The 14,280-nt window shown below is 43.6% G+C and overlaps 1 protein-coding gene across 2 annotated transcripts in view; it reads right to left on the reverse strand.

The window, feature by feature from the left end:
• The window catches only part of EML6 (EMAP like 6), a 360,064-nt gene that overhangs the window by 21,480 nt on the left and 324,304 nt on the right, over positions 1-14,280 (reverse strand). The window contains exons 30-33 of one of the 2 annotated variants that reach the window (XM_054023673.1): positions 11,643-11,772; positions 5,748-5,846; positions 3,098-3,118; positions 2,579-2,752 (exon numbers count right to left, since the gene is read on the reverse strand). In XM_054023673.1, coding sequence (XP_053879648.1) covers positions 2,579-2,752; positions 3,098-3,118; positions 5,748-5,846; positions 11,643-11,772 — 424 coding nt within the window. The remainder of the gene's footprint in view (positions 1-2,578; positions 2,753-3,097; positions 3,119-5,747; positions 5,847-11,642; positions 11,773-14,280) is intronic. The other variant, XM_054023674.1, reaches the window with a different exon arrangement.

Genomic DNA, 14,280 nt, shown 5'->3' on the forward strand with positions numbered 1-14,280 from the left:
CTCTGGGCACATGCAGTGCATGCATACCCACAGTGTAATACACATAGGGACCAGTACTCAAACAAGAACACTAGTTTAGGGGTCACTCTACCTCTGATAGTATGAGCCATGCCATGAACTGCTAACTGCAGGCATGCCAGGTCAAAACACTAAAAAATAAAATCAGAACAATTTGAGACATGGCCACTTTAAAGAATGTGGTACCTATAAGTCAAATGCAATTATACGTTGGGATTTAAGGGTTTTAATCCATACCACATACAGAGAAAAGACTTTTTAGTATCAGGCTTGTGGAGAAGAACCTCATAGGGATGGATATGCAGGAGTGGGGAAAATAGTGGCAGGGTGAGTGAAGTGCCCTGGCTGTGAGTGATTACATACAGACTCTCAGCCTAATGGGAATTATTATCACTGATCTACCTACTGCAGGGTTGAAAACTAAACCTTATGGAGCCATTAAGATCACTGATCATTGTCAGTCTGACAGCTACAGCAATTTCCTGCAATATCTTTGTGAGATCTTATTGAATTAAGTTTAAATAGCTTTGGAGTCTATTGGATTATAAATACAAAGTTTATGTATTATTGTGGGATTGTATGTAACTTCTCTAGGGAGGAGAGCTGGCCAATATAAGCCCTAAGAAGTGTTATAAGCTTCAAAGAACTACAATAGATTCCACTTAATAGCAACCAACTATTGACAACTTATTATTTAGTTGACAAGTTGTCAAGATATTGACGACTTCCAGTTCATAGCAACATTTTGCTGGAAACCAATCTTGTCCTATTGACTTTATTAGTAATGGGATTTGGATATTGGCAATGGCATGCCTCTTATTAACAACATTTTTTGGAAGATAGGCACAGTGCTTCCTTCTGGGGCTGCAGCCCCACAAACCTGCCTATGCACAGAGACTGCACAGGAAGTAAAGGGCTGTGGGCTGGGAGAGGAGGCTGTGGACAGGGCAGTAGCATGGAGGGGACGGCAGCCCAGATGCTGGAACTGCACAGTATCTCTCCAAGCTGTGTCCTGCCAGGAAGGGAGGGAAGGGGAGGCTGCACCAAAGAAAGGATGTGCTGGGCCCCAATCCCCAGAGAATATAGGGACAAGTATGGAGCCCCCAGCTCCCCTGCTCTCTGTAGAAAGCCCCAGCATCTGGGCTGCAGGTTCCCGTCACTGCTGCTGCCCTGCCTGCCGGCAGGTTGCAGGGCTCCAGCCACGGAAGGCATGTCCCAGAGCTTCCTTTCCTGGCTAAAGCCCCACAAATCTTCTGTCTGCTTATTAGCAACTGCTGGATAATTGCAATTTTTTGCTGACAACTGAGGGGTTGCTGAGGGGAGAGGAATCATTTTTTTAAACAATACGCCAGACAAGAAGGAACTTTTGGGACAATGTTTAATGGGTGTTCTAGGAAATACCTGGAGGGAGGGGAATGCAAATTTCCACCTCGGGTCCTAACCTGAGGGACCCAACCTATGCCCTGAGGAGAGAACCATTGTCTGACTGATTCAATCTCTGAAGATCAAAGACCCAAGCAGTCTAAAGGCCAACTTATGCATAGGTGTTCTTGTTCTGAGCAAAATGCTCTTATGAACTTGTAAACAAAGAAAACCCCTGTGGGGGGTTTGAAGGACTGATAACCTACCAGAGCCCTTGCTGGAGCAGGGGGTGATCTCTGGTAAGCTTATTAGCATGCATGTAGGTTTGTTTATTGTTTTTAGTATATTTTATCTGTAAAACTTTAATTTTAAGAATAAATGTTCTTGCTTAGCTGTGTGGTAACTTACAACTGTGACAATTATTCTGTTTTTAGCCTCTGGAGAGAAAGCAAAGTGCAGACACAGGCCTTTTTAGGTAGTCTGGCTTGCTGGGGAACTCACAGTGTAGGCAGGGAACTATGCAACTTAGAAAAACTCTGGTCAGGAGGGAGAGAGACATGGATCTCTGCCCAAGAAAGCTGAGGAGCTGGGAGCCTAAACTGGTTGCCCTTGCTGGACCATATAAAAAAATACAGGTGCAGTTGCCTTGAACTGTGACATTCTGGAGCACCATTAATCAAGGGTACAGGTTGAAAGCTATACAGGAGCCTCCCTCCATAACAAATGAAGGAAGCAACAATTCCTAGTGTGTGGTCTTCTCCTAGAGTTAAGATCAGAGGCCAGTAGTTTCTTGTGCAGTGAGTGGCAAAGAGATCCATTTCCCACATCTCGCACTGGAAGATCTGACGAAAACTTCCCTGACTTAAGGACCACTAATGAGGTTCTATTAATTACTGACAGTCACATTCTTCTTCTCTGCTAGATAAGTTGAAACCAGGAATTGTATTACAGAACAGAGCCCTCTCCCACACCTATTGGGTTTCTTGACATATGATGTATTCCCTTGTGTAATCCCTGTGTACTAGGCTGAATTTCACCTTGATGATAGTTATATGAATTTATTGAAGATAGAATGGATCACTTAGTACAGAAGAGTTGTCGTTTGATTTATCTGTGTCACACATGGGGCTAATCACAAAGTCTTGACCGACAAAGTAAATAATTGCAAATAATAAAGAGCGAGGGGCTCTAGATTTACCTTCTTGCCACCTCCACACAATGATAGTATGTTCTGGATCGACTCCTACTGAAACCAGAAGTTTGCCAGTAGCACTGAAGTTAATATAGTTGACCCCTTTGGCATGGAAGCAGCGCAGCATAGAAAGAGTCTGCTTATTCATAGCATCCCATACATGAATAGAAGGAGTTGTACCTTAATGCAAAGATATGCATTAAAATGGAATTAATTCAATTTGTGAAGGCTTCAATGTAAAATAAGAATTTTCAAGAACAGGGCATTAAAAACATTTTTTAAAAGATTAAGAACCACACAACTTAAAAAAAAGCTTGTAACAACTTATGAAACATAGGGAAAAATTACTGTAGTTCATGAAATAAGACAAATTCTAAATGATCAGCAAAACACGCATGGAAAACCTCATGCAAAATAAACTGTCTGTAGATGTTTTTACTTGTATCCGCAATTCACACAGATACAACCAATTAACATGAAACTTTTACATAATTGCGTTGACTAGAACTCACAAAACAGCCTTACCTGGAAATTCTGTTATATCACCTGCATTGTGAGAGCAACAGCAAATGAGGAAGAACCAAAGGAAAACGATAGCTGAAATAAGTCATGTTTCTAATGCTGAACTCAGCATCAGCACCAGAAGGAAGCACAAAATTAAAAATTTGAAAATGGATATGGATTAAATAAACAAAATAAAAAAGTAGGAATACTGTTGATGTTCTTTAGGAACACTGTCTTTTATACACAAATATAAAACAACAATATTGATTGCTTTCTCTGCTTTAAATAAGGCATTTAATGCTAGAGCTATGCAGGCCTTTTTACATTAAGTGATTTTTTACACTAAAATGTGTCAATAATTATGTAGATCAAAAGTCAGAAAAACTGATTTTATGGGTTCTTTATTAAACAATGACAGAAAAGAAGAAAGGGGCTGTTCTGCAAAATTTTGTTTTTCATTCCATCCCATCACAGGAATCTAGTTGAGAAAAATGTACATGTATTTTATTATAAGGAACGTGTGAGTATAACAGGTCCTAAACATATTTTTAAAAGGGCTCAGAAAAAGTATGCAATTTGGGTTCTATTTCAAAATTTAGGACATGATAGTAAAAGCTATCTCCAAGATACTATGAGGAATGTTGAAATATGGTGAATTGTTTTCCAAATATAAGAAATTGAAACTTAGGTACCAATGAAGTCATGGATAAGGGTTACTCTGATGAGAGTTACATGAAAATGCCCCTTTGACCCCAAATATCAGGAGAGAAATACAGGGTGAGATTCTCCTTTCATTTAAACTGGTGACTTCAGTTGGACTACTCACATGAATAAAATTACACACAAGCTTAAGTCTTTGTAGGACTGAGTTCTACTTTAGCATTGTTGCATGAACTGCAGAGTCAACTATTCTGTCAGATGAGATCTTAAGTTAAACACATGCTGCTTTCTGTGGGCATCAAAGATTCCACTGCACTTTTTGTAAATGTTCTCATATTTCTCTTCTCGGAGTTGTGCAGCATGTTGTTCTATGGTTCGCTCCAGAAGTGAATGCATTTCAGAGAGCTCATATATAGCTAGTGTGTAATGCACTTTGGGACCCTTCAGGATAAAAAGTGTTATACACATGTAAATTATTATTATAGAATATTATTAATGTATTTAACTGGACACTGTGGATTCACCTGAATGAGATAGAGGCAGAGTGAGACCAATAGGGAAAAGGCATTTTTTCTTTTTAAATGTTATACAAACTCTGAGAATAAGAAGACAACAGCAAATAGAATATATAAAATAAGATTTGCTCCTGGCCTGAAACCTTTTTATTCTGAGTTTTAGCCCAGGATGCATTTACAGGTAAGTTCTAATCTTCTATAAATAGAGATTTCTAATGGAAAGGCTGACAGCAGCTGAACATTAGCAGGAATAGCATGTGAATTTTAAGAGCAAAACAGTGAATAAAGAAACTGCAAAATATTCCTTTGCAATAGCACACTAGGTACTCTTTTGACGTAAGTAAAAGAATTCCATGTAGTAGTTTTTTTGAATATTTTTCCTAATTGTAATAGTTTGAACTTGTATTTCAAATAAGGCTAATAGCTAAATATATTTTCCCTACCTTTGAGCCTGCTAAATAACCAAATTTGTATTAATTTCAATGAGAACCGATCATGCTCAGAACCTCACAACTGGCAAGGACTATTTGTCAAGGTGATGCTATACTGACATTTCCCTGTCTCACTGTTAAGGTTCATTAGTATAAAAGTTATGGGTTTGAGTCTTCTCTCACTTACTGTGGTGTAAAATCAGGAGTAACTGTGCAAAGTTCAGTGGAGTTACTTACAGCAGTGTTAAATCAGTATAAGTGAAAAGGGAAATCAGACCCTATTTTTCTATCTTGAAGCTTGCATCTGAAGGGGCTTGATCATGCAGCTCTTAGTCCTGTGAGTAACCCACTGGGACCACTCATGTGAGTAAAGATTACTCATATAGGTAAGATTTCAGAATTGGGCCTTTGGGGCTCAAACTGTTTTTTACTGCTAAAGGGAGTTCTTTGCAGTTTTCTCTTATTCTGTTTCACTTTCTGAGGTTTTATGAAGGTGGTTTCATTATAATGCTTTCATTGTTCAGGAATGTCTTTGTTATACTGTCAAGTATCAGAGGGGTAGCTGTGTTAGTCTGGATCTGTAAAAAGCAACAAAGAGTCCTGTGGCACCTTATAGACTAACAGATGTATTGAAGCATAAGCTTTCGTGGGTGAATACCCACTTCGTCAGACGCATGTGACACATCTGTTAGTCTATAAGGTGCCACAGGACTCTTTGTTGTTTGTTATACTGCTGAACAGTGGCTTGGTGGGAGCAAGAAAGTGGGCTCTTTATAAATGAGAGGATTACCAGCAATACTAGCAGTCCTATTAAAAATTTTTGTTTTTCACACTATTATAAGACATGATATCCCATGATCTAAAATTCAGTGGCTCGTAATCAGAGATGACAGACATTTAAATAATAAGATAATGCTGAAAGTTTTCATTAAGGGTGAAAGGATAATCTGGGGAAAGTAACTCTGATAATTCCCAGATTCCTAAATATGAATGCACCCAGCCCCAATTAATCAGTCCCCGAGATAAATTTTAAGTAATACTTTGTTAATATGGAGAATCACTTACCAATCTGGCTGGTAGCCACAACATTTTTATATTTCGGGTGCTGGTTCACAGTGAGGCAGAGAATATCATCAGTATGCTCCAGATAGAAACTCTGACTTCCTAAGAAAATTCAAATAAGGTTTTATTAAAAATAGTATTTCAGCGATGGCAGTGAAGAATTTTTCCAGCAATCCATTGCTATGGTCCACACTAAAAGATCAAGTGGAAGGATGGGAGGCAGGGCAATCATTACTTAAAATACAGCACAAACTTGCTGTAAACAGAGTTTTAAAACTGTTCACAAAAAGACTGTTTGCTCTTTTTCAAATACTTACAATCAGGGATGACTAGGGAGCAGCCCAAGGGCTACACAGCCTGTAGCCATCGTCTCCCTATAACTTCAGGGCAAGGACAAAGTTGATCAATGGATAGCTCAGCTCTCTTTCTTAAGTGGAGAAACCTGTGAAAGGGGGCCAGAGGAACTCTAAAGCTTTGTGAAGTTCATTTAGCAAATTATCCCCTCAAGGATGACTTTGGATGGAGAGGGGAAAATAGTGTAGATGGGATAATGCCTCCCAACCCCACAGATACTGGGGATGCACTGGGAAGGACATTCCCAAAGTGATGGAGACACGATGGCTCAGATGGCTCTCCTTTCTTCCTGGCAGAAAGATCCTTAAGATGTACTGCTGACATTATCTTTGTTCCCTCTGGCTACTCAGTAGCAATTACAGACTGGGGCCTTGTCTTCACTACAGAGTTTTGTTGACAAAACAGTGGAGGTATACACACTACAATGCTCTTTCTACTGACAAAACTCTCCTGCTTTGCCAACAAAACAAATCCTCAATGAGAGGCGTAGAGCTTTTTGTGGCAAAGTTACATCGACAAAGTGTCAGTGTAGGCACTGCACTTGGCTATGTTGCTGTAAATAGCCTTCAGGAGGTGTCCCACAATGCCAACACTGACTGTTCTGGTCAGCAGTTTGAACTCTGTTGCCCTGCACCCAGGTACACAGGCATCTGCCCCTTCCCCTTTAAAGGCCTGGGAATTTTTGAAATTCCACTACCTGTTTGTTTGGCGTGGACAACTCACATCCCAGCTGACCATGGTGGCTCCACACAGAAAACATTGTCCTGTTTGGAGCTGAGTTGTTGGATCTGCTGGTACTGTGGGGAGAGGAGGCTGTGCAGTCCCAGCTCTGCTCCAGCCATAGAAACTTTGATACCTATGTCAGATTTCTCATGGCTGTTGAGTAAGGGCTACAAACAGGAAACACATCAGTGCCATGTGAAGATAAAGGAGCTGGGGTAGGCGTACCAGAAGGCAAGGGAGTCAAACTGTTGCTCTGGTACTGTGCTGAAGACCTGCCAATTCTATAAGGAGTTGGACGCTATCTTCGGCAGCAATCCCACCTCCACAGCCAAGAGACCCAGGATACTTTGTGGGGATGGGGCTGGAGACAGCGGACAGTGGGCTCAATCCTGAGGACGAAGTGGTGGACAAGAAGGTCTAGTTGGAGGACAAGATGGGATGGGCGACAGGCTTGTCCGGTACCGTGGTGAGCCAGGACCTCTTCTCAATCTAGGAGAGTTCAAGCCAGTCCCAGCACTCCATCTATGGTGTGCATGATGCAGGAGAGGGGAGCTGTGGTAACTAGTCTTTTGAGTTGATGCTGCTCAGTTACATGAGGTAGATCTGTCCTTTGCTTTGTTATATGATAGAAGTGGGTTAAGGGATAGAAATGTACAAGACTAGCTGCACTGGTGTGTGCTTCACATTCCCCTGTGCAGCTACACAGTAGGACAGAACATGTGTTAATGCACACTGAGATTTCACAGGAATCCTCCAGAGAGATCTTTAGGAAACTTTTCTGAAGGTACTTGCCAATCCTCTGCTGAAGGTTCCTTGGCAGAGCTGCTTTGTTCCTTCCCCCATTGTGGGAAACTTTCCCGCTCCAATTGGCAATTACCTATGCAGGGACCAAAGTGGCACACAATGACCAGCATATGGACCCAGTCTGAAGCCGCATGTATACAGGAGATGCACCTTTGCTTACCCTCAGGATATTGGCTTTAATGACCCCTGCCTGTGGAAAATGGTGGCAGAATTTGTAATTTTATCCCTACTCCCTTGCAGTGATCCCTTTAAAAAAACACCTAGACCCTTTGTCCCATCTTAAGCGTCCCCCGCCTCTGCCAGGCAAACTCACCATGTTTATGGTATTCGCTGAGCTCTGTGCTTGCCAAGGGACAGTGAGAAACTGATTCATATTTTAAAAGAGGCGTATTTTACTGTAATGTTTCAATGCTGCAATAACCATCATGCTTCTGTTTCTTGTGCTTCTGCAGATGTGGCCTTCAAAGAACCCCCTACACACTGGTGGAGTGCCTCTGCCAGATAAGGAGGACATGTTTTGAGAGATGCGCCAATCCTCAGATGCCAAAAACCAAGAACACAGGGCATGGAGAGAGACTTTAAATGAAAATTAGAAACTAGAAGGCAGGTTGGTATGGAGAGCCAGGGGAGCACCTGCATAGATGATAAATGTGATAGAGGAGCAAACGGAGATGTTGAAGTCCCTAATCGCACTGCAGGCAGAATATATGCATGCTCACCCCCCATCCCAACAGCTGATACGGCACTGCTTGCCACATCCTCCCCAAACTGCTCCCACCCATTCCTTGCAGCTTCCTGGCCCGCCTCAGTACCCCATTCACTCCACCCCTTCAGACAGCTTCCAAAATGATAGCTGGAGTTATACGCAGGAATTAGAGCCTATATCAGGACACTGCCCTTCACTGTTATCTCTCTTTCCACCAAACATTTTCTGTGTGTTATTAATTGGCTTTTAATAAAAACATACTCTCTGAAAGATAATCTTTATTTGTCTCCTACACACGGTGGTTTCTGTTGGAATTAATATACAGTGGCAATTGGAACATTTGCAGACTACAAATTATGGTCAGGAATCATCAAAATTTTCATGCAAGGCGGCAAGTTAACAAAGCATGGCAGAGTGCTATATAAAAAGACTTACATTACTGGTGCTCATTGTCAAAATGGTGCCTCAAAGTCTCCTTGATTCAAATAGCCTCCCATTGTGCCCCTCTAATAGCCTTGGTATCCGGCTGCTCAAAATCGGCTGCTAGGTGATCTGCCTCTGTGCTCCATCCATTCCTGGGGGAAACTTTTTACTCTTAGTCTCACAATATTATGGAGCACACAGCAGGCTGCTATGACCATGGGAATATTTTCCTCATTCAGGTCAAACCTGCCATAAAGGCAGCCCCAGCGTGCTTTTAATCTGTCAAACGCACATTCAACGGTCATTCTGCACCTGCCTAGCCTATGGTTGAAGTGCTCCTTGCTTCTGTCCATGTTTCCGGTGTAAGGCTTCATGAGCCATGGGAGCAAGGGGTACCAAGATCACTATGGGTATTTCAACATCCCCCATTGGAATCTTCTGGTCTGGAAAGAAAGTCCCTGCCTGCAGCTTTCTGTACAGGTCAGTGTTCCTGAAGATGTATGAGTCATGCATCTTTCCCTGACCACCCCGTGTTTATGTCAGTGAAATGACCATGGTGATCCACAAGCATCTGCACTACCATAGAGAAGTACCCCTTTCTATAGATGTACTCTATCACAAGATGGTCCAGGGCCAAGATTGGGATATGCTAGTCATCTATCACCCCACCGCAGTTAGGGAATCCCATTGCTGTAAAGCAATCCACTATTTCACACACATTGCTAAGAGTCACAGTTCTTTGTAGCAGGATGTGATTAATGGCCCTGCACACTTGTGTACCCCAACAGTGTACTTCCTAACTCCAAACCAATACATGACTGACTGGTAGCAGTCTGGAGCTGCCAGTTTCCACACAGTGATCGCCACGCACTTCTCCACCAAGAGGGCTGCTCTCATTTTGGTGTTCTTGTGCCGCAGTGCTGGGGCGAGCTCCACACACAGTTCCAGGAAGGTGGCTTTCCACATCTGAAAGTTCTGCAGCCACCTCTCGTCATCCCAGACCTGCATAATGATGCAATCCCATCACTCCATGCCTGTTTCCCGAGACCAAAAACGACGGTCCACTGTGTGCAGCTGCTCCTTCAATGCCAAAAGTGGTGTTTCTTTCCATGGCACACAGCAGATGAGGCACCTTGGATGCCTGTTCAGATTTGGTGCTCATGATATACTGCGTGAGCAGCCACGATGTGTTCAAAACAGTGACCCCCAACAGTAGAGAGCAGTGCAGGATCCATCCTTTCAGGCAGAAATAACGGGTGCACAGTAATCAGGGACCATTAAAAATGGCATGAAATGCAGTCGGAAGCCCATGGAATAATGGGATAGAAAAAACATTGAGCCCACACCCATGATGCACTGTGATCCACTCCACCTTCCCACAACTGCTTGCTGCAGAAGGTGGTGAGTAGCACAGTGGAATAGCTATCCACAGTGAACTGCTCTCACTGTCAGTGCTAGCGCACCAAATGTGGATACGCTCCGCCGACAGAAGGAACATTGTGTGAACATGCACAAGCGATATAATTATATTGTTTTTTGATTGGCTTGGGTCGACAAAACTCTAGTGTAGACAAGGCCTGGGACTGAGAGGGAGTAAATACAGCTAAAAGCAGTATTAACTTCCAAGTCTATTTCTCCATGGAAATCTGGGGCATATGGAAGGGTTGGGGCTAGTGCTTAATTTGTGACAGGGCTTGCCAAGGCTGAGCCCCGGCACCTCTAGGCTTGGCAGTTCATAGCCCCAGCACCTCTGAGCTTATCATGTCAGTTATGAAAGTAAAAAAATTGCTTGAGCCCCACTTTCATTACAAATTAAGCAATGGTTGGGGCTGTGGAGCATGGCCAGACTTCTCCTTGCTCCTCCTCCTGTTTGTTATATGAAGAGAAAGTTGTTTTCTTATCCTCTCCAAAACACAACATGCACACATTGTGCAAATGAGTAAAACTACTCTTTTCCTGGGATTTGACTGTGTTAAAAAAGTAACTCAAAATGAAAAAACAGGTTGGGATCCTCCTAGGGTTCATTCCTGAGGACTGTTCAGCCCTAGGGTTACCATATGTCTTGGTTTTCCCAGACATTGCCTCTTTTTTGAGCTTCCTTTCTCTCTCTGGGTGGATTTTTCAAACAACAGGAAATATCCAGGATTTCTAGAGAGCAGACAAGCTGCAGCTCAGAAAGTGCCCCAGTAGGTCCACTCCTTGGTTGTTTCCTCCCTTGCATCCACAGCTGATTGGTCCATTCCCTTGAAAGCCACAGCTCCTGTATTCCGCCCACCCAGGCCCCAGTTCCCATCCCTGGGGTGGGGAGGTCTTGCAGGAATGTGGTGACTGATGGCTGGCGCTGTGTCCTGAGCTTGCGCTAGCCACATTGCCAACATGACAGGGTGTGACATTGCCCCCCATCTCCAGTGAGTACCCATGCCACAGGTAATCCCTCTAGCTCTCCCAACTATACTCCCACTGGCTCCCTCTTTTGGCGAACCTGAAATATGGTAACCCTATTCAACTCAACCCTAGGCCCCCTTTTCCTAGAGAGCCACTGCCATCTCTCTTATATTCAGGGTGGATTTTAACAAGGGACAGTCAAAAAGCCTGCAAGAATTTCCATAGCATCTCTCACAGGAGCTACATCTGCTCACAGGAACAGGGTGGCTTCACAAAAAACAGTGGCACCCTATTACATTCATACTACGCTACAGTAACCAACAACTATAGGCTAATTTACATTAATTCCATACCAGGATGCAAAAAGAAAAAAGATATCTAAGAAAGTGACAAAATTATGATTGTTGAATGAAAAGGTTGTCTTGGCCATAGATTTTTTGTTTTTGTTTTTTTGGGTGTGTTTTTTTTTTTTAATTTCGCAGTACTGTTTCATTGTCAATTACCTGTGGAAAGATTTTGAACTATGCCTGCTGCAGCTGTGTGGAAAATAATATCAGCACCATCATTGAGGTAATGAAGATTGTTGCGACAATCAAATCCTCTGTATCCAAAAACATGGTCTAAAGCCAGCTCCTAGTTAAGTAAAGGAAAAAGATTACATAGTGGAATAAAAACAAACAAGGGAGTTACAAACCATGTTTGGATCAGATAAAGCGGGGTGCTAAACTAATTAGACAAGCGGGGCAGCTCCAGGCACCAGCACACGAAGCACATGCCTGGGGCTGCAAGCCGCATGGGGCGGCCTGCCAGTCGCCGTGAGGGTGGCAGTCAGGCTGCCTTCGGCAGCATGCCTGTGGGAGGTCCGCCAGTCCCGCGGTTTCGGCGGCAATTCGACGGCGGGTACGCCGAAGGCGCTAGACCAGCAGACCTCCCGCAGGCATGCCGCCGAATCTGCGTTACCAGCGGATCTCCAGCAGGCATGCCGCCGAAAGCTGTCTGACTGCCGTGCTTGGAGCAGCAAAATACATAGAGCCGCCCCTGTAGACAAGCAAATATTTTGGGAGACAAAGAAATAATTAAACAATAATTAGTAAAATTTCCCTATTCTACTATTTTGAGGATGGTATTTTCATTGACTATCTACAATACTACTGATTGACTAGACCACTGAATTCATATTCTGATTCTTAAATAAATCAGTCAGCTATAAACTGATTGTTTCTTTAAGGTCTATTCAAGGTAAATTTAAGGTTAACAAACATCTACATTTATTTTTTTTCACCCAAATTAATACAAAGAAATTACAATGCAAAATTTATGTGTAAAAACAGTTACCTACCTTTCATAACTGTTATTCTTCGAGATGTGTTGCTCATGTCCATTCCATGTTAGGAGTGTGTACGCCCATGTGCATGGTTGTCGGAAATTTTTCCCCTAGTGGTATCCGTAGGGCTGGCTCTGGATGCTCTCTGGAGTGCCGCACCTATACACCAAAAAGAAGAACAGGAGTACTTGTGGCACCTTAGAGACTAACAAATTTATTAGAGCATAAGCTTTCGTGGACTACAGCCCACTTCTTCGGATGATATGCATCCGAAGAAGTGGGCTGTAGTCCACGAAAGCTTATGCTCTAATAAATTTGTTAGTCTCTAAGGTGCCACAAGTACTCCTGTTCTTCTTTTTGCGGATACAGACTAACACGGCTGTTACTCTGAAACCTATACACCAGTATATGAGGCACCACCATATGAAGTTCCTTCTTGCCATCGAATCCAACAGTGGTGATGGGCGGGTCATGGAATAGACATCAACAACACATCTCAAAGATCAACAGTTATGAAAGGTAGGCAACTGTTTTTTCTACTTCGAGTGCTTGCTCATGTGGATTCCATGTTAGGTGACTCACAAGCAGTATCCCTAGAGGTGGGCTAGGAGTTCACGGTCATGCAGCCTGCAACAGTGCTCTGCTGAGACTGGCATTGTCCCGGGCCTGCTGGATGATGGCATAATGGGACTCAAAGGTATGGACAGCCGATCAGGTAGCGGCTCTACAGATGTCTTGAATTGGCACCTGGGCCAGGAAGGCTGCTGCTGAGGCCTGCACTCTTGTGGAATGGGTGGTTTCAATTGCCGGCAGTGGGTACCTTTACCTGTTCAGAACAAAACTTGATGCAGGCTGTTATCCATGAAGAGATTCTCTGCAAAGAGACGGGCAGACCTTTCATCCTATCCGCCACTGCGACAAAGAGCTGAGTTGGTTTTCAGAAGGGTCAGATCCTCTCAATGTAAAAGCTACGGCCCGTCTAACATCCAGAGTGTGTAACCTAGTTCTTCACTGGATTTATGAGGTTTCGGAAAGAACACCGGGAGGAAAATGTTCTGATTATTGTGAAATTGCAACACCACATTCGGTAAGAAGGCTGGGTGCAGTTGCAGCTGGACCGTATCCTTGTGGAACACAGTATATAGGGTGGTTCCCACATGAGCGCTCTAATCGTGGACATCTTCGGGCCGAAGTGATTGCAATATGGAAGGAGACCTTCCACGAGAGGAGCAGCAGTGAGCACAAGGCTAATGGCTCAAAGTGGGGCCCTGTGAGCCTTGATGGTACCAGGTTCAGATCCCAAGCCAGGATAGGGTAGCGAACTTGAGGATAAAGTTGCTCCAAGCCTTTGATAAATCTAGTTGTCATAGCATGGTAGAAAACAGATTTGCCCTGGACCAGAGGGTGGAAGGCCAAGATGGCTGCCAAGTGGACGTTGATAGATGAGACCACTAGGCCTTGGTGCTTTGAGGTGCAGCAGGTAGTCTAGGATGGACTGCAGTGAGGTCTGGTCAGGAGACAGATTCTGATCTAAGGCCCAACATGAAAAGCGTTTCCATTTGGCCAGGTAGGTTGCCCTTGTGGAGGGCTTTCTGCTACCCATCAGGACTTGCTGGACTTGAGTTGAGCATGCTTGTTCCTCCTCATTCAGCCATGCAGCAGCCACATCGTCAGATGCAGGGATGCTAGGTTCGGGTGCAGCATATGACTGTGATTCTGGGACAGTAAGTCCGGCCAGAGTGGGAGCTCTAGCGGCGCTGCTGTTGAGAGCTGCAACAGCATGCCAAACCACGGTTGGTGTGGCCATGCAGGAGTTA

Source organism: Malaclemys terrapin, chromosome 3 (genome assembly GCF_027887155.1).
Source record: "Malaclemys terrapin pileata isolate rMalTer1 chromosome 3, rMalTer1.hap1, whole genome shotgun sequence".
NCBI classification, from domain to species: Eukaryota; Metazoa; Chordata; order Testudines; family Emydidae; genus Malaclemys; species Malaclemys terrapin.